This window comes from Paralichthys olivaceus, chromosome 17 (assembly GCF_024713975.1).
Source record: "Paralichthys olivaceus isolate ysfri-2021 chromosome 17, ASM2471397v2, whole genome shotgun sequence".
NCBI lineage: Eukaryota > Metazoa > Chordata > Actinopteri > Pleuronectiformes > Paralichthyidae > Paralichthys > Paralichthys olivaceus.
The window spans coordinates 11,069,181-11,090,290 of record NC_091109.1 but is presented as its reverse complement, the minus strand read 5'-3'; the positions used below and the strand labels follow the sequence as shown (position 1 = coordinate 11,090,290).

Genomic DNA, 21,110 nt, shown 5'->3' with positions numbered 1-21,110 from the left:
AGGTCCACAGCAGCACCTTCCGTGTAAACACCATTTTGTGTGTTTCTCTATTATGGCCTGTCCAGAGGTGCAGGCTCTTGGAGGAAAAAGGGGCCATAAATCTCACTCAGCCCGATATGTGGCCGAGTCAGTCATGATTAAAAGCACTGCTCTGAAAATATCATGAGCCAGGAGTCGTGCAAACTGGAAGCAAGGCCAAAGCTACCATGCTCGTCACAGTTTAGGATTCAGTTTAGTTGGCCAAACAAATCTTGACTTGCACAGAAATTATTAAAAAGCTGCTACTGCTGGGGTTCTCTAAACCCAAAGCTATTCTCAGCCCTAAAATGTATCATCAGTGTGAGCGATTGCTCTAGTCAGCGTCAGGGTTGGCAGTCTGTAAAAAAAAAAAACTGCAATGAAACCTGAACAATTCCCCGAACAACTTTATTGATATGGATTCCAATGGTGCTCCTCAGTGCCCTGTTGTAGTCTAAATGCAGGTGAGAAGGCTTTTACACTCGAGTAAGAAAAAAATTCAGAAGATGAAATATGGACAATATAAAATTTAACACAGCAGGCAACATGTTGTCCACTAGTTATAAAAAACTGCAGTGGTTTGGAGCTGCAGTATGCTCACACGTATATTCTGGAAATATTTCGGAGGCTGCACATGCCACGACCATTCATCATTCTCCTTAACCCAAGGTAAACGCATACACAGTACATAAACTCTACTCCATCTATAATATTACTGTTGGCGCCACTGTGACAGAGAGCAGATTGCAACATGGCTACGACTATCAGCCTGGCTTCTGTCCAAACCCTTGTCTCAGTGCTATGATTAAGGCAGAGTTAAACACCCAGTTGTGTTAATAATAAGTTGGGAAATGTCGTTACTTACAGATCTAAAGGAAATGATACCAACTGAATGTTAGACTTAAACCTAAAGTTCCGGAGCTCTGTCCACTATAGAATGACTGGCCAACGGGACAACGACCAGAACAAATCCCAGTTGGAAATCGATGGACCGTAATAAAATCCACAAAGTTTTGTGAGCAAACAGCTTCTCTCCAGTGAGGTTGACTTTAGTTTTAGCACAATTTCTATTGGTCTTCATCTTCCTGTCTCCTCTGACATTGAGGTTATTTTTCTTTTGACAAGTTAAGTTTCCAGTGACTCCGCAGTTGTTCCACTATCAGTCATTTCAACTATATGAAAGCTACTGACAGCTACCGGGGAAAACAGAAGTGTTATCCTCATTCCATGTTCTGGAGACGCAGAGGGCCCATAGAAAAGCAATCTAAACACAGATTTGTAGCCATTACCTTGTACAGTCAACATTTACTTAATTACAACATTTACATAATGATAAGTTCAAGAAAAAGACATTTTTAAGCTGTTACTTTTTCAAATGTACATGTAGAAAATGTTGTGAATGATAATGCTAAAGGTGTAAAAACAACATGGATCAAACTCTGACCTTTAACACAAAGTAAGAGCAACTCAGACCCACTTTTTAAATATGTTTCATAACTATGTCAATGATGATATCGTCTCATTCTGGGCTAGTTGACCCTTCATCTTTTTCTTTTTTTTTACTTCAGTTTTAAGTGCACATCCTGGTGACAAAAAGCAAAGGCTCACAAAGGACACGCCTCTTCAAAAATTTAACTGCACACTTACAAGACCTGTGATTGTTCATTGCTGACTCTCTAACAAGTTTGTGATGCTTGTTATGAGGTCATTAAAGTGATGACAACAGGAAGACAGCACAGTTAGCTTCTCATTTTTACTTAAATATTCGGTTAATATGGCCTCATTATCTACAATGTAACCTTTATAATGTTGTCATGGTGCTATTGATGCTTGAAATCCAACAATGAAATGAAGGTCAAACCTACGCCATCAGTATCTAGGACATCACTCCCCATAACCAGCCTTTTATAGCATTGATTAGGTGAGATGCTTCTTGTGCAGCAGGATTACAGAGCGGTCAGTTATATTGTTGTTTGCATTACAGGTGTAATGTATGCCATGTAAACTTCACATGAAAATAAAAAAGTTATTTAGAGACATCACTATAGCAGCGACATGAAGAGTGAGAATTACTGCATGGACTTGCAGCCTATATGAGCCACTAAAATGCATTTTCCACTGTGGTCAGCTGTGTCTTTTCAGGGTCACTTTTGAGAAAGACGAAGCAAACGCTTTGTTCCATAAACAAGTTTAGAAGTAACAGATTTAATTGTCACAGTCGATGTGTGAGCGGAAACTGGAGGCTGATGAATTTCTGTTTCTGGCAAGTCAGACAGCATCTAAAGCATGGAGCTCATTCCATTTGCAGCTTCCAGACAGCACGTACATAAAATCCATATCGCAAACATTTCAGCTGCAAGAACAACTTCTTCCTCGGCTCTGAACAAAAACATCCTCACACCAGCTGCTCTTTTCAGAGAAGATGACAAATGCAAACTTTCACCAGACTCCCCAACTTTTTCTGGACCCTCTGATGATTTATTGGGGAAAACAGAAAGTTATTTGGTGGGTGAGATGAGAGGAGTGCTGCAGGAGGAGTGATATGGGCAATGGTGTGAGGCCTGGCTTGAATGTGTTGTTGAATGAACTGAGACATTTCTGGTTAAAAGCTGCCTGCTGGGATTCACCATTGAGTACATATGCTAATCAGCTAAAACAGCTCTCACCGCACATAAATCTATTTCTGCTCAGATGCACACATACACACACACAACAGCATGTATGAGGTCAGAGTAGTTTACATGCAAAAAGTCAAAGCTTATCAGAGAGGCTCTCTTTCCACAACAGAGAGCAGAACGGCAAAGAACTCACTAACTCAGCTCTGCAGAACTTTTATGGGAACTGTTTCAGAGAGAGTGAGCACAAAATCCTAAGAAACAGATGGTATCGCGATGTGCAGACTTTGTGTTTTTGATATGCATCACTGTGATTAGTCACAAAGTATTATGAAAGCATGTGATGTTTTCATGGAGGTTTAGAAAATGTAATGTCTTCTAGATAACAACATTGTGTAATTTGGTAACAGGGTGGCACCATGAGTGGGAAGAAATGTCTCAAGTTTCACTGATAATAGTGATAATGACAAAAGCTCATGAAACCAATGCTCAGATAGTGGGGGAGTCGTGATTGGACGGGAATTATATGAGAGTCACAGTGAGGCTAAGAGGTTAAAGGTGCTATGAGTAGCACTTAAACAACAATATATTATTACTACACTCACTCACTTCGTGCTGCCAACGTGCACCGCTAGGTTAGATTACACAGATTGAGGTGGATGTGTTATGGCATAAAACAGATTACTTTACCATCTAGAACAGGGAAGGGATGATGTTATTTCAGTGCAAGGGAAGTCCAGAGTTTCTTGCAGTTGTAAATGGATTAAGTGAAAGGCCTTAGCCGAGGTCAGAAGCTTCAGTCGCTCATAGCTATGTCACAACTTGACCTCACAGTGAGGTGCGGAGAATGATGAAATATGCAAGTAACTTTTCAGCAATTGCAACAGCGCCTGAAGTACTGAAGTCCAGAGGATGAGTTGAAAAGCATGACTTTCCCCAGAGTTGCTTCTTTCACAGGTGTCTTGACACATGTTCGGCAAATGACTGACTCTAAATTGTGCCATCACGCTAAAATTGAACTTTTTTTACTTCTTGACACATTTTGGTTCTCGTCCTTTGGACTTGACCCAAGATGAATCAGACCATATTGGTCTCGCTTAAAAATAGCATCCCTAAGTTTAGTTCCAAGTTTGAGGTGAAGAAAGTCTATATATCATACATTTAATAACTACTAACTTCTTGTTTAACAATGAGGTGTCAAACATAAATCAAAGTTCAGGGCTTTATCGTGGGATACTGGTTGTGTACCAGGTTTCGACAAATAGCACACTGTACTTTCAATTTCTTTTAATTAATATATCTTGTGAACTTTTTTTTCAGTTTTATATCAGACCCAGACCTTCCCCTTACCTTAACCAAGTAGTGCCACTGCATAAACATGATCATGCCACTTACCAAACATTTTGGCACTCAGAAACATTAATTAACAATGACTCCTTATTATGTTAATAGAACAATTATCTGGCAGGCATTACGTTATCTCCAAAGTGTATTTAGGGTTGCAAATTAGTTTGCTAGTTTGCTTTATAGAATAGAGAGAAAATAAGAGAACTGACCCACTTCTGAAAGTACATTAAAGATTAAGTTTGCAGTTTGCAAAAATTAAAAAAAAGTTAAAATTGAAAGCATCACTGAAGACTAGATTATTCAGTAAAAGTACTTACTGACAGGATACTCAAAGCTTTCTAAAATAAGAACCCAATGCTGGTTCATCCCATTCTTTTATCTCTCGTGACTACTGACAAGATTGCAGAGGTGAGATTGTTATGGAAACTAGTAAGGCAAGATTTAAGTCAAATTAATGCAACTGGTTTTTAATCAAGGGCCATTCAGCTTACTCACAGTACAGCTTGAACCCAGTCTCCATGGATCATGTCATGATTGGAACTGAAGGTCACTTGATCGGAAGTCAAATGCTCAACCACTGGGCTGTGCTCCAAACACTGTTCTCAGGCCCCACTGGGGAGATACTGTTAGTCGGCTAGTTGTGGGTTTGATCTCTGCTACTTGACAAAAATTCCACATGACAAAGGCAATTTGGGCCAGCAGGCTTTAGGAAACGGGCAGGAATTCAATCCCACATGTGAATCTGCATCTCCTCTGCTTGAATAAGACACTAAAAACCAAAGCAGCTCCAGGGTGTTTTCCTGTAGCTAACCAAGTGCTGACAAGTCCATGTAGGAAATGAAAGGATGCTGGGTATCAATAAAGTGTTATTATTCTAGAAACAGATGTGATGGTATGATGAAAAACGGAAAACTGCAAGAAAGACTTGCATACAACGTATGATTAAGAGAGTTTTCTGCTGTGGGGGAGTTAGTAATGTTTTCACCCTGAGATTCCTGTAAGAACATGAAGCATATAAACACATATCAATAATTAATCAATTGATAAAATATTTGCCAAAGCATCTGTGTCCTTATTTGCAAACATTCCAGACCTAGAGCTTTAGTCCAATTAACCAAGATGTGGTTGCAAAACATTTGCAAGCTTAGCATAAAGGAAGTCTGCAGGGCAGTAACTGCACATTGTCAAATTAATTTGCCCTTAACGTCAAATGGTAGGCAGAGACCATTTCATGAGAAAAAAACAATAAATCAAGCAGGGTATGGACACATGTTTTGCTTTCATCAAAGCTGGGATTGTGAGCCAAAGAAAGTACTCTGAAAATGATTGTGTTTGCGGGAAGATGAGGGTATGGTTGGTTTGTGTTCTGGGATTTCCACAGAGCTTTTGGGTGGACTGTCTTTGTGGATCTGATGAAAAACAGGAGAGGGGACGACAGACTTACTCAGTCTGTGGTCAAGGAGATATCTCTCTCTCCCTCTCAACTGACTCATCAGTCATGAGACGTCCGCACATGTTCCATTGTACAGTCTCACTTTTAACTTCATATATTTGACTATATTTTGTGCTACTTGGTGAGATATACTCATCAGATACTTTCGAGTGTTATCAGTTTAAAGATTCTTAAAGCAAATCCAAAATAATTAATACTGGGGAAATGCTTTGTCACAGACCTAGTATTAACGGCCATCCTACTCAGATGCTTTGTGTGTGTGTGTGTGTGTGTGTGTGTGTCACATTTGTGAACACATTCAACGATAAAAATGTCAACATGCAACCTGCACAACACACAACAATGCTTCCATGTTGTCTGCATGTGCATCACCAGGTGTAGATAAATGCCTTATGTGTGTTACCACATGTGGATGCTGCTTCTGAACGTTTCCCTCACTTGCGCTTCACAGCAGACAAACTTCACAGTTGACCTCCCCGTGGAAGACAATGATCGGTGTCGGAGCGAGACAGGGTGGGAGGCTTTTTACAAAGGGACTAATGAGGTGGGTGGAGGAGTCGAGGGGCTGTTTGCGGGTCCACAGAGATGAACAGCCTGGAGACAAAGAGATGCTAAACACCCCTTAATCCTTAGAGGACTTATCGTGCCAAGACCAGGAGCCATTGCCCTTGGCCAAGTATGACCCTCTTTTGACATGTCATAAACGATGTGAATGAAACACGACAGACTAATGAGAGACAGAGTGGAGAGACATAAAGGTTGACTACTGTTAGCATTACTGCACATTTATAGTTAAAACATTTCATGTTTGAAATGTTTGTAATTTGAGTAAATGTGAGAGCTTGAGCAATTATGCTAATTATTCTGAGGTATAATCACTGTAATTAACATGAGTGTGAGATTGATGCATTCTCAGATAAAGCCTTATCTCTTATTTGTGTTCTTTGTCTAAATGTTCTGCATTTTTGTAAAGAAACATAAACCACATATTCAGCAACTGGGGGGGAAATTATTTTTTTTGTGTGCAAATCTGTAACTGAAACAATATGGTCAATAAACTGCTGGCTGACACTGAAGGCATGTTTCTCTTTGTTTCTCTCTTTGCCTTGATGCAGGAAGGCTGAAAAGCAAGCAGAAGGATTTGAAGTAAAAAAATAGGAGAGATGTAAAAGTGAGTGTAAGTTCAGCGGTCCTCGTGAGATTTCATTTATAAATCACCTCCAGGGAGGCCTGTAGTGAATGATCTACTCCTTCACTAAAATTTGCAGTTGAGTAAACCAATTTGTTCATTGTTCATTCGTAGTAAAGATTATTATCATTTTGTACTGAGGCTTTATTTGTAACTTGACAAGAGGACCTTTTTCTCGTTTTTAATACATGTGAGCAACTATTTATATTCTCTGTCAAAACCAAGACAAAACAAGGTTGAGGACTCGTCACCTATGCAATCACATTTCCTGCTAACACATCCTGTGTCTGGAAAGTCTCATACCCCAACTTATCGCTCAAAGCGATGCCATTGTGAGCGTCCTGTTCATCGCATGTTGTATTTCAACATGACATAAATATGTTAGTGTTTACATAGCGGATAAACTTTGAGAGTCGGGTGTGGAGTCAAACGTCAACAAAGATGTTTTAGATTGTGACGGGCAGACACATAACTCTGTTTCATGTCCTTCTGACGTGTGTCTGTGGAACTGAGATGACACCAGTCTCAGTGCAAACAAACTTTGGCTTTCCTCCCAGGCTCCCTGTCATGGGGTTATAGAAAGTCATCATTTGAGTCTGCGTCTTCATGTCAGAGAGTGTAAACGACTTTATTTCTCAATCAAGACCTTGGTGCTCCTGTGTTGCTTTAAGTGTGACACAAGTGACCCACAAAACTGATCTCAGTCCAACTCAGGAAGTAATAAAGCAGTCAACACACACACACACACACACACACACACACTCCATATGATACAGCCGTCCAGCTACAGCTTTATTGGGATCCTGGCAGATGTAATAATAGGAATAGTACTGGTAGCACACTCCCAGTGGTGCTGAGTGGAGACTTTGACCACTCCAAGCACTTCACACTTCATTACCAAAACACTGTCTTCACCATTTAACAGTGCCGACGGTTGTAATAATTAGCTATAATAAGCCCAGTATGATATTACGACAGTATGAGTGTTTTTATGACTAATATTCCCAGAGACTGCAAAATGAACGCCCACTCCTCTGCAGTTTAAAGACCAACCCTGGGCACCCCCTGCCTACTTCCCCCTCTACAAGCAAGAGTATGATTAAAAGTTGACATAACTAATAGCCTCTCCACTAAGTCAGGTAGAGGAAGGCAGTTCAGACTCTCATGGGGGACCTGTGGGGTTTAAAAGTGCTTTCAGCTTGCTAATGATGAGCTTGCTATCTCAACATTCTCGATTCCGAGTGTGTACTCAACTCTGTAGCTACTTTGAGAGGTGTTATGCACAGTTGTAGTGGCTGTGGTTTGTTGATGAATAAGGGTCGAGTATATGTATGAAGATCCACTATGATGTAACCACACAGATTATGTTACGGTCTTAGTTTTGATCAGTAATTCACACTTCACATCATTCATTCAATCTCACCCTCTATATCTCTTTCGGACTCCTGCCAGATAATCTTTAAAAATTATATTTACAGGTCAATTACAACATGAGTGCCTTGAACATGAGCCACTTTTAACACGAGTGAGTGAATTACTGAAGAAGATATAATACATAACTGTGAACTTTTTTAATTTTCTTGTTGAATCCCAGCTAAATAAATGTTCCATTCTCGCTCAGTGTTAGCTGAGGAGATAAGCCTGCCATGACAAGTGTTCCATGACGCTGGATAGTGTTGTGGCAGTGCAGAAGCAGAGTCTTAAATAAAAGACTATTTCATCACCAGTGAACAAAGCTAAAGCCAAAACTAAAAGAGAGAGAAAAAAAGAAACAAATAGAAAACCTAAGAGCACCAGCTGAAAAATCTTGGCGTGTTCCTTAGTAATTCTAATGCCTGTTCTGATAAAACTCAGCGAGAAATGGAGGATGTTTCCTTCATTAATTCTCCTCTAGGGTTTCGTTTTAGTGGAAACCAGCTTTACAGAGGCAGGTGAGGTTTTGTTTTGAAGTCTCTGAGGGAATCAAAAGGTTCACAGTATCATTTAATTTTTGTGACCCTGTCAAAGTTACTTTCCAGAAATATCTCATACCATAGAGAGACTTATATACTTTATACTGTGCGGACATACTGTATGTATATATATATTCAACTACTGTCCTCTACATCGGTGGAAGTAGGGTTAGGGTTGGACTAATTTTAATATTTGACTCTGATGTGTTACGAGTAGGTCAAACATCTTTGGTTTGCCTGGAACGAGGAATTATTTTTGTGTAATTTTCCATCATAGAAAGCACAGCAAAAGCACTGTTGCCTCCAGCTAGTTCAAATAAACAACACTTTCGGTTTGTGCTTATTTGGATATAGAGCAGGGAAGTGAGATCTGATCAAAATCTATTAAGATGCAGAGCTGTCCACTTTAGATCAAATCACCTAAATTAACATATAAACAGGGCTATAGACTCAACAAAGCACAATGCTGATACATCAGTCCATACTATACAATAATTTGTGCCTGGCCTTGTCCACAGCAAGCTTCTCAGAACTTTCCTGGTGATGAGAGAAGACAGATGGGTTCACCATCAGACGGTACCAATCAGATGTACACCACCACCGTTATCAACTCTGAGATTCTTGCGATATCTAAGCTCTCTGATGGTACTGTGTCACCTGCTCACCACTGAAGTGAGAGATTAAAGAGGTAGTTTTGGACCAGACACAGTTAGACAGAGAGAGGACAGATGAGACCGATAAGTATCAGTGCCTGCTATCAGGCCTATAGCTGCTTGTGGTTCCAAACCTAAACCTGGCAGTTTATCTATAATGGGCAATCACAGACTTCACTGGAGGAATTCACCCAATCCCACTGAAGACCCCACATTGGAGGGGTAGTCCACTTCTTAAGCCGTGAATCAATCTGAAATAGAGCTCTTAAAATGACAGAAATGCTGAGCGAATGATTCGTACACAGCCCGAGAACAAGTCCCAATGAAAACGAATGTCTTATTTGAGAAGGTTTTGTGCAACATTTTACAATCACTCTAACTTAAATGTTGGTTACTGTGAACAATGTGCACTTATATCCTGTGTTGGCAGTGTCACTGTGCATCTCGTCCGCTGTAGTGACTTTTATATGGCCTTGGCTGACGGCAGGGAACCTGCTCAGTGGCAGACCACTAAGCCAAATTGATTAGATGAAGGCCCTCCTCTTCGAAGGTGTCCACACTCTCCCCCACAGGCAATCTCTCTAATGGCCTCCCAGCAACCCTGTCACTGCAGAGCTTCAAGGACCAAGGGAGCGTAGATTCAAGGACCACAGGAGCAGGTCAGTGGAAGAATGGACAATTCGTCATCAGATTGGTCGACTTTAGGGACAGAAAACACTAGAAGATATGCTTGTGTTGTCTGGTGTTGAAACTTTGAAAGGTGGTCACATTGGAAAAGGCCAAATGACAAGTTATCTAAAGGTGTTTTTGTTTTGATCTGTACAGCAGCAGGGGTCAATCATAAAAAGTATCACTGCAATCACTGTGATCTTCTGCTCATGTTTTGAAGCCAGTCCACATCGATGTCAGTGTAGTTTTGACCCGTCAATAGCACTTAGGCCTCTCCCATTTACTGATTGTGTTTCTTGAGCAATGGCAATTGAGCCTCTATAAAAACCTAGTGTTAAAAGTCCTCACAATCAAGGAACAATCACGAAGAGTAGTAATCTCTGAAGGTCAAGATGCCTATGGAAAAGGCAATGCCCAAAGCAGTTTTTATCATCTCCTGAATACCCTATTCACGCATGTAAGTGTGTGTAGGAGATATTTCACACTGATCCTTAAGCAAGTCCATGCCACATCATAGAAAGCCTCATATTAACAGCATAGATTCAGTGCTCTAGAAAAGATTGTGCATTATACAGTGGGCACTTAAGGCTGTGAACCCTGATCTTATACTGTGACCTCAGCACTGAGTGTAAGACACTGGTGATTGAGTGTTGATTTTCACATTAACACCAGAGTACCCTCTACATTTGTGCCTTTCTATTTGTCCATGGGTTGGAGAGGCAGGAAAGTTGAGTGATCTCAGTTAGCAGATCTGCCCTCTAACATTTTATTGCATTAATCTCAGCCTTAATGAGGTATTAAAAAGCCAGCCGACTTGCTGCACCGTCTCTGTCATCCAGGACCACATGTATGCACCTATAAGAACGGCTGTTTAAGCATAGGAAAACTGACAAATGGTAACATGAACAAGAAGAAGGACCTCTTTCTCTTTGAGAAACATAGAACAAAGCCTTCACTTCCAAAGCTACATGCACCAATAAGGTCCAGCATAATTTAAAGTTTCAGACATTTTCTTACTTCTGAAAGATACAAATTTAGTGTTGAGTAGAGGCAGAGGCAGCTCTGGCGTCTGCATAATTATGGGAAAATTACATTCATTATTGTAATTTACATCTCATCTCCAATCCAATTATTAGCAGTTTGACCTGCACGGCACATGTTAGCATGGAAATCTGAAATGGTTTCCCAAGGCAGGAGCAAGGGAGGGGTGGAGGACAGGAATGAAAATGGGAAGGAGAGTTTGGGACTTTGGGAGTTGTAGGAGGAGAAAAAACAATCAATAAGACTCTAAAAGATGATGATTTTAAATAGCCATAATTCTCTGCCTCAGAGCACAGCTGCCAAGGGCGCCGCTGCTACACTTTGATGTCTGATATACAATATTGCTGCCAGTAATTTGCTCATCTGCATCTTTGGATGGACCATCATCTCCCTGTCCATGTCTATGTGATGCCACTCAGTCTGTCCTGTCTGATTGACTGGCTGTCTCTCCATCTCCTAAAAATTGCATTTAATACAGACATAAAACATTTGGAGTTGAAATAGGGAAGTGCATGTCAATGTGCATCATACATTATCTCCAGGTGACCAACAATGCAATCTCACATGTATCTTCTATAAAAACTCTGCAAACACAACCTTAAATATGGTTTCATCCAATGGAAGGATGTTTTATTGCAATCCATACACTACATATGAACAGTCTTAGAAGCTATAAATCAGTACTGGATAATCTTTGTTGGATAGGGGGATAAAAGACACCAACTTATTGTATCTCCTTCAGAAAGCAGGTCCATGTTTCAACTGTGGGTTTGTTTGAAGCGAGTTGACAACCAGGTCGGATGGTTTCTAACAAACTTGAAACATCAAACATATTCAGGCTGAGAGAAGCCAGGATTCATTCTGAGGTTAAACCAGGAGAGTGAACTCAACTTCTCATGCATGTGCATGTGGGTGAGTCCATGCTTATCTGTGTCCTGGCTTTGAATATCTTGGATGTTCTTTAGAGTTTAAGATGGCTCGGCGTCAGATCACTGGTTCCACTTCATGGGACGTGAATATGCCGACATGAGCAACATCTGAGTCAGTGGCCTGTGTGTGCCATGTGTGAGTCTCCAACTTGCTCTGGCATGTGTGCTCTTCGTCATGCTTGACTGGGTATCCAACTGTGTCTCAATTTCTTCCATTGTCTCAGTTTCTACCTGTCTGTCTAAGCATGCTGCCATACCCTGGACACACTGCACAGCCTTGACAGACACTCGACTCCACACAATACTCCTGAAGCATGTCAACTAAAACCAACACTGGCCAGTAAGTTGTCAAGTAGGAAAAGTTTACTTTGTTGATATTGTTTCAGCCTCACTGTCCAGTTACACACAAACCAAAGCTCATAAAAAAGCCTTGACTCAATGCGTAAATGTAGTAGACATGTTTTGATAACCTCTAATCCTTCTGTCTTCAGTCCAACATTTTGACAGCCTGGGAGATTCAAAACAATAATACAACTTTACTGAGGCTTGGGCAAATATTTTGCAGCATCTCTGATCGCTCAATATTTCTCTTGCTCAAAAAGAGACTGTGCTTGAATTTCCTAGAAATGTTTAGCTTTTAATGTGTTTCATATCTGAGACTATTAAATCTTGGATAGATTTCTGGCTGATGGCATAGATTTAAAAAAACGCAGTTTAATGAATTTTTCTGATAGTTAATTTAGTTTATTTGCTCTACTATGCCTCAGACAGCTCAATGGTTGTTATATTATTTAATAATACCACAATGATGTGTAATGAAAATTTTTACATTTGTGTATGTTTAATTGCATGGGCAGACATGTATGTGGAGGACTGACCAAATTGTTAATCTAAAAAAGGTAACCTTAAGGTTTACTATGGTGGCTTCAGAGACTTGAGTTTTATGGCCTCGAGAAACCACAACTTTATGGTTTCTTTTGGTATCTCTGATTAGAATCAAACAACTGGGGTCTCACAGGGGGGTCATCCACAGAACATGTGAACATAAGGACAGGATGTCTCCTCCGCTGAGTGAAACTACAGAAGGGTAATAAATACCTTTGCATGCTTAGTGGGAGGGGGCTGTGAGCTATAAGAACACTGATTTTCCTATGTTCTTTGCTCATTTGTGCACGTCATTCAGGTGATGTGTACTGATGAGTCCATCTGCAGATGCTGAATTAAACTTTCAGAAAGAAGTGTTTGACTTTGTGCTTGTTTCACAGAAATTGCCACCACAGATGATAGTAGGAAGAGAGATGTCCATGCCTGTTTTCTGTATAAAGCAGATCTAGGTGCTATATAAATACTGCAAAAGTATCAAAACATTCAATACACAGAAAAAAGCTTGTATTCAAAAACTGATGACTCCTTACTGCCAGATGACCCAGAGGTTTGCACCCGCACCAAATCCAGCAAGAACATTTTAGTCTGAATTTGATCGGCAGTTTGGCTGAATTCAACACTGACTGTCCATTTGCATTTACTGGTGAGTTTTACCGAGGTATATTTAATAGTTTTCAATCCATTTCCTGTAGTTAGCCTGACCGCATGTACCTCGGTCGGCCAATAAAAATAGAGGCTCAGACTGACATAAAACACCCTGATCATGCAAAACCTCAATAGGGAAGTGGTAGAGAGGAGGTGCACAACTACAAAATCGTAGTTTTCAGTATAAATAGATGTGAAAACCTAAAATACGACAGCGGAAAAACGTGAATTATGATAAATCCAATTATTAGCCAAGCATTAGCTGTGAAATCATTTGTGACAAAGTTTTGTGTTGGACTCACTGGATCGCAGGGCGGACTGAGTGACCTCGATCTCACTGTTGGTCTGGTAGGGCTGGAAGGCAGATACCGAACTCATCTCACTGTAGGGTTCTGGACTCTGTGTTCCTGTAGAGCTGGCGCTGGTTCCATCACCTCCATTGTGAGGATCCTGTTCTTCATACACAGCTATGAGCTGGAGAGAGAAGAAATAGCAAGCGTGTGTTTAGGGGGATAGAGACAGAATGAAATATGATTTCCTAATTTTAGGCTTGTGTATGTACATACAGTGCATGAATGGGTGTCCATGCTATACATACTGTATTTTCACATTTAGGTAATGTTGCATAAATTATATCGGCCCAAGTCCCTCAATCATGATTAAAGTCTGCAGTGAGGTTGCCATGTTTGGCTCCCACAGCGAGTACACTGCTTTATTTCCACAAAGGTGATACGTTGCCATGTTTCTAAGGCAAGATAGAGAGAGCTCCCTATAGAATCCCATAATTATCAGTCTTACACACACTGCTCATCACTACAGCCAACTCTCCCCCTTCATGTGAGGGAGAGAGAGAGAGAGACAGCAGTCTGGATAATGGTGTAGAAGAAACACTACACTGCGTTTCCTCTTTCACCAGGGTAAAATAAATTAGATCAGCCAATCCTGATTTACTACATATGAGTCAAGGCTTTTTCTTATGCTCCTGGACTGAGACACACACACACACACAGTTTTCATTGGCAACACAACCTGTTACTAAACCTCTCACAAGAAGATTAACCTCTTATTCCTTCCAAACAGAGCAATCGTACAGCAGCAGCCTGATACACACCATGCTGTACAGAACAATAGTATGTATATTACAGACTCCAGATGAGTTCCTTTTTATGTCTTTGTGCTACCTGCAAATCTATTTAATGGAAGGCCATGGATGTCTAGAGAGCAACTAACAAAGAAAGCATTAGTTGCCAATGGGAGCAAACAGCTTTTGTGTATCCAGCATCGTATTTGTCTGAGGGTAAAAATAGCAGGAGTGTTTTTCCATGTATTTGCTATTTTTCATCACCCCAACACAGGGAAATCTGCATATAAACAAGTTTAGAAGCCCCTCTTCTCCTTTTTGATTTAATTCATATGCAAGGGATAACGCCTAAGTGTGTATGCGTCTGTGTATCTGTATCTGAATTTATGCTTTTCTCTGAGTGTCCCTATGTGGTTTACTGTTGCCATAATTCACTGGTGCATCTCTCACACTGGCCTTGCACAATTAAAGGAGACATTTGTTTCCTTAGATCTTTCCTAACATCCAAATGCCACGTCTGAGACATACCCATATCACTGAGCGCTTCACCCATTTCACTCTAATCATGTTCATTTCCCATCTTGAAATTATATTCCTCAGGTTGTAAGGGTTTATCAAAAATGTGTTCAGTGTTGCAGAAAGGCAATCAGAAAGAAGAGAAATCTGGTGCAGGAAAATAAGACGGCTTTGATATAAAAAATCAGGCAGTCTGAGAAGGTGATTTCCTGCAAGATGTTTTTAATGCTAAATCTGTAAAAATAAAAAAAAGGAAGATAAATATTGATCAATTTGTATTAGGAATTTTCCAGAACCAAGTGCTGCCCTTGACACAACTTTCCAAGATGTTAAAAGCCACACTGTATTGGCTGTATTGATGATAACAGCTTTGTAAAGATGCAGAGGTGGCTATGAACACATACGAGAGAGGACGGCAGTCCCCAGAGGGATTTAACCTGCCCAAGTGTGAGTGCAAGCCAATGAATCATTGTGACAAAGTAATCAGGCCTCCCATTCATATATATATTGGTGGGAGTATTGAGCAATCTGACAAGCCTTCTGCCTGCCAAGCTGCCCATTTACAGAAGTGGTGAATACAGTTGTTGGTGTCGCGGCGAAGTGTGATTCATTTTCAAATACGTTCCAAATTCCTCTAATTAGGTCCACTTTGCAATGCAATGCACCCTTTCACCAGACTCCAGAGCACTCAGTGGGTATCTGACATGTACAGCTAAACTCATCCACACACCAACCATCCCATAATCAAATGGGCCTGCATTTACCCTGCATTCAATATTTATGTGATCCTCAAAGTGCTTGTTCATCCCCTAAACCCAAAGAGCCATTGAAAGTTCCCACTGTTCATAAAACCGAGGGCATTTCTTGTAAACTGAAGTGCTGAGACATCAAACTATCCATTACTCCTCTAACTTATAAAATCAAACAGAAATGAGGATGATTAAATGATAAGGTTTATATGGCACGTAGGTTCAATTAGTCACCAATCAATAAAATATTAAGGCGCAGTTGCATTTAAACTATTTTGAAGTCACGGAAAAATGAGGTCAGCTATAGATGTTGCTCTATTTCATAATTTTACATCAAATATTTAGGACTGATGCAAATTATATTTAGGACTGATGCAAATTATATTTATATTTCACTGAAGTGAATATTTTCACCAACCAAAACTTAAAAGTTTCTTAGTTTCTGGAATCTAAACAACTGTGTTTATTTACCAGGTCCATTTATGATGCTCAGTGAATTACTATCTTCAAAAACTTCTCTTATGATGTAAATAAACAAACACAGATGTAAGAGTTCATTGAAAAAGATGTAAGAGTTCATTGAAAAAGACAAACATTCTTGCTTGATTTACACACTTATCAATACATGTCTGCAGAGCATCTTTTAAGATTCTGAGGAGAACCCCATGTAGACTCCTCATTGTGCTTTATCCCTCTCTGAGTTCTTTCCTTCGCCATCCTGTCCTCTGTCTGAGCGATGGAGAAGTGGGCAAACTTGGCTGGAGGGAGAACTGACGCAATTCTTGCTGTTGACGGGACAGAGCTCAAGAGGCAGTACAGCGAAACGCATCATACAAACGCTTTCCCTCCATCTGGGAATTGGTCACAGCCACTTAGAACTGAGATGATTTCACGTTTCATTTTTTTTATTCTCACACTTTCCCCCTGTGGCTGCTGTACAGCGGGCATCAAGTTGTATTCAGAAGTTTTTCAAAGGGAAGAAAATGTTTTTTAGGGGATGCACAGACGGGACCGGCATGGCTAATTTTAAAGTAGTGTGACAGCAGAGAACAAGGATTCAGAATGGATAGGAAGGACGGGACCAATAGAAAATAATTTTTAAAGGGCCGCTGAATAACACGATGATACAACCTGAAATAAAACAGACAGATACATCGTAACTTAAGGTAGAAAAAGAGGAATGAGGGAGGGAAGGCACATGACAGGATGTGAGTTACAGAGTGTGAGTTTCCAGTCTTAGGATAAACTCTGGCAATTTGAAAAACCTATTTAGCTCCTACCTGCTTCAGTTGAGAGAAGCGAGGAGAAGAGAAGAACCAACTGAGTCTTATTTCATGGGCCTTTCTCTCTCCAGCAGAGAGCTACAACATTGCTGCTGCCTTAAGCCCCTGGAGCAAGGCTGACACTCATCCACTCTCAGCCAGTTCCACTGACTGTCACAGCAGCTGCCAATCAACCGCTATCTACCTGGAAGCCTGAGGGCTGCTGGAGAGAGGCAAGAGCAGAGGATGGAGAGACATGATGATGAAGGGGTGAGACGAGGCGGAGGAGAAGAAGAAAAAGGAAAATAGAGAGAGAAAGTCAGATGAAGCAGGCTATACTTTGCAGCCTAGGTACAGGCGGTATTTGGGATTCAGCATTTCCATATCTGTAACGGAGAGAGCGGGGAGACAGGGCACCGAAAAACAGAATCTCAGGGATTCCTTTCATGTTGGCCCCCTTTGATCTGTTTCTGGCTTTTGGCAGCAAGGGTGCGGTGGAAGAAAAGAAGGCGAGGAAGCAGCTGAGGAGGGAATGAGGAGATGTTTTGACAACCTCTCTGCTCCCCCCCTCCTCCACCAAACACACCCCTCCACTTTCAGAACCTCTGATCTGCAAGGAAGCCTGGGCATTAGAATTGGCACTGGTACAAAACAGTCGTCCCTAGCGTCCACCAAACATTCGTAAAGCAACATTCCGACAACACAAGACAATAGAGATTATTAGCAGTCATGGGGCAGCGCAGGCAGTGCCACCAGAGACATGTAATACCTGCACTGTGACGCTCTGAGACTAATCCATATCTGCCGCAACAGCTTTTTCACAGCCGAGTGGATGGGACAGGTGACATGAGTCAACCCGCGGGAAACCTGTCTGCTCAATCCACACCTTCAATTAAAGAGCAAATCCAAAGTCGCGCCAGGCTACGTCCTGCTGTGAATATTTATTGCGGCACAAAGCAACTCTCAGAGACAAGATTATTTATTCATTTGTCTGTCGGAAGTTTTTCTTTCACTTTTACATCCAAAAGCTAAAAGTCAGTGCTTGGCTAGTAAGCAGGGATTATAATTAACTAAAGGATAGACAAGCTTATTGAGCTGAATTTACTCCACAGGCTTCTACTTGTATGACTTTAAATCTACATTTTATCTGTTTTGAGATGAGACACAGAAGGAATAATCAGTGATTAAATTGGTGTAGTGAGTAAGTTATGTTAAATTATGCACTGGCTGTGACTTTCACACACACTTGTCTGGGTTTTATCTCCCCTTTATCATTTCACATCATTCCACTGTGAAGGCACCAGGGCCACAAAGTTAATACAGGTACTGTAACAGTGGAAAGAGTGAAAGCCACTTGCTCCACCAAAAACAAAATACTAGGACTCTTAACTTCTTGAGTAATAGCCATGAGCTACCATACTTCATTCACATGCCAGCCAGCCATCTATCCATCCATCTAATCACCACCGTCAACACTCTCCATCTATCAGCCACTGATCCATAACACATTCGTCAAAGAGTACGATTTTTGATCATTTATGGGTATGCAAACAGATCAACTCTATAAAGCCCTCATACGACCCACTCTTCACTGTAGAGACAGCATACATGCTGCTTTAATTTCCCTTAAATGACTCGTTGACGAGAATGTGACCTTTACTTTCTCATCACAACGGATTAACCCTCCTCCTCTTACTGTACAGTTATCACACAATATATTCAATATTTCATAATCTCCTCCTGTCCATTATTTCTCACACGCAGTCGAGTGAGCCAACAAAGTGCTTAGTGCTGTATTTTTTCCCGCTCATTAATATATTCAGAGAATAGGTTTAAAGCATCCGCCCTGCCATCACTAGCATTCCCGATAACCCTCAAATGGCACCTCGCAACACTCCAGAAACATATGCATATTTCAGGTGCTGTCACATGGGGTTGATGCAACGGAAGAATGCCCTACAGTCTTGCAAAGACAAGACCTGAAATGATGACACACACTTCGAAGCTAATGTAATGCTTGAAGATGCTGCAACACATGGAATACATCCTTCCGTTTAGTGTAGTGCAGTGCAGGAGGGTGGGGGGGTTGGATGGCGTGGGCTTACTCTGGCGAGCAGAGAGATGACAGGCTTAAAGCAATATAATCCCCAAACAAGCAAACGCAAGTCCTCAGATTGGTTTACGCTGCTGTTCTCGCTAAAACATCAAATCATCATTTATTTTACTTTTGAAAGCAGGACAGCTCGCGAGGTGCATTCACTGCTGGGAGTAAAAAAAACACAAGGTAAGGGTGTTAAAGAAGGAATGGGTGAGAAAATATACAGAGCAAGCAAAGTTCAACCAGATTAGAAACTCATCCCTTTCAAATCCACTCGGTCAGGTTCTCGTCCGTGCCTTTGAAGATTTCCTCCTGTGTTGGAGGAAATGAATTCACACACATTAGGGCACCCTGTGCGAGTGCTACCTATGCAGTGCTGACAGAAGGGAAAATCCCTACTACACCCCTGTCGCATTCTGCTGTGTATATTAATATCTTATAACCCATGGTCATATGTACAACTCAACGCTATTCAGCCATGGGAAATAATAATACTTCTGTTGAAGGCACACAAAAGACCTTTGCAGTCGGCAACTTAAGAATGAGAAGAGGAGAGGAGGGAGCAATGGATGTAAAAATGATGACATATTCATGATTGCAATTAGAGTGGGTGTCCATAAAAAGCAAGAAACAGGATGAGCATCTTATGAACTTGATGGGCTAAATAACCATCAATCCCTCAACACTAATTAACACTGAGCAGACACATGAAATAATGCTGTACTAATCTTGATCCATCAATATGTCTACATTTTTAAATGTAATCATATTAATTATACGATGCCATTCCATGAATAGATTCATTCAAATTCATTTGGCCACAGCTTTCAAAAATATAGACAAAAAATATATATAGTTACATAGACTTTATGTAAGTTGCTTTGAAGGATGTTTAATAGTACAGGCTGTACTTTGTGCTTTTTGTAGTCCAATCAATTGTTCATGCATATATTTATTCTCCTGCCACCTTTTATGCATTTTTTTGAGGCTTTCCACCATTCCACCACGCTGGAATCACATGTATGCCTTGGGTTAACGCTTGAGACTTGGCTTTTCTGATACTTGGTGCAATCGTAATACCAACAACAATCACAGTTTCATACGCGGGACACACAACATAGACATATTTTGTGCAAAAGTGCCATGTAGTGCCATGTAATGCTAAAGAGAAGTACACAGGACAAAACCAAATGAGCACACTTCAAAAATTGCATCTGCCTCCTCTTTCCAGGCTTTTTTTGATGGTTGATGTTGATTATGTATTAGCATTGCCGTGATTTGATTGACAGTCTGCTCTGATTGGTCAGCTGGCCCAATTCTTTTGTGATTGGGCAACCCCTTAGTACTTGTTTCTGAAATGTCACACCCCATATTCAGAGTCTTCCTGATTAGCTGTACACACCACTGTAGCCATGGTGAGAATATTACATGTTTTCTGGTGCAAATATGCTTCATGGAAAAAAGCCAGGAATTTAAACGAGGCATTTCAGCCTCTGCAGCAGAATAGTTTCCTCCTTCTGCTGCAGACTTTGGCCTTTGTAACTTAGCAGAGCTTTTAGATGCACAAAAAGGATATAGGACAAAGTAAAGGAGATGGAAAAACCTGAAAAGAATAATAAGGGCACACCAAATTTGAATCTATGCAATGAAGCTACCTGTTCCCACTGTCTTCCTCCAGCCCGTCCCCCAACACACTGCACACCTAAAGTAATAATGCCTTTTGTCCCTATAGCCTTGATTCACATGCAAAACAGTGGCCAGACTGTCTGTCTTGGGGCCATATTCAAAAATACACACATACACAAATATCTTTACATGTCATGAGTGCACCAACGCACACACACACACCAAGTGCAAATAAATGCAAAAGCACAAAAAGTCACAGTTTGTGTATTAGTATTCCTCTCCCAAGGTGATGGCATTAGAAAAAACCCTATTCTAACGGTGCTTTTCAGAGGGAAGTGCCCTTCAATCTTTCATTGGTTATGCAAAAAGCCAGGAGAGAGTA

General features: G+C 40.8%; 1 protein-coding gene across 5 annotated transcripts in view; it reads right to left on the bottom strand.

Annotated features, from left to right (window-relative positions):
* The window catches only part of LOC109629692 (partitioning defective 3 homolog), a 323,260-nt gene that overhangs the window by 208,565 nt on the left and 93,585 nt on the right, over nucleotides 1-21,110 (bottom strand). For all 5 annotated transcript variants that reach the window (XM_069512787.1, XM_069512786.1, XM_020087499.2 and 2 more), the window contains exon 3: nucleotides 13,699-13,870. In XM_069512787.1, the coding sequence (XP_069368888.1) occupies nucleotides 13,699-13,870 (172 nt within the window). The remainder of the gene's footprint in view (nucleotides 1-13,698; nucleotides 13,871-21,110) is intronic.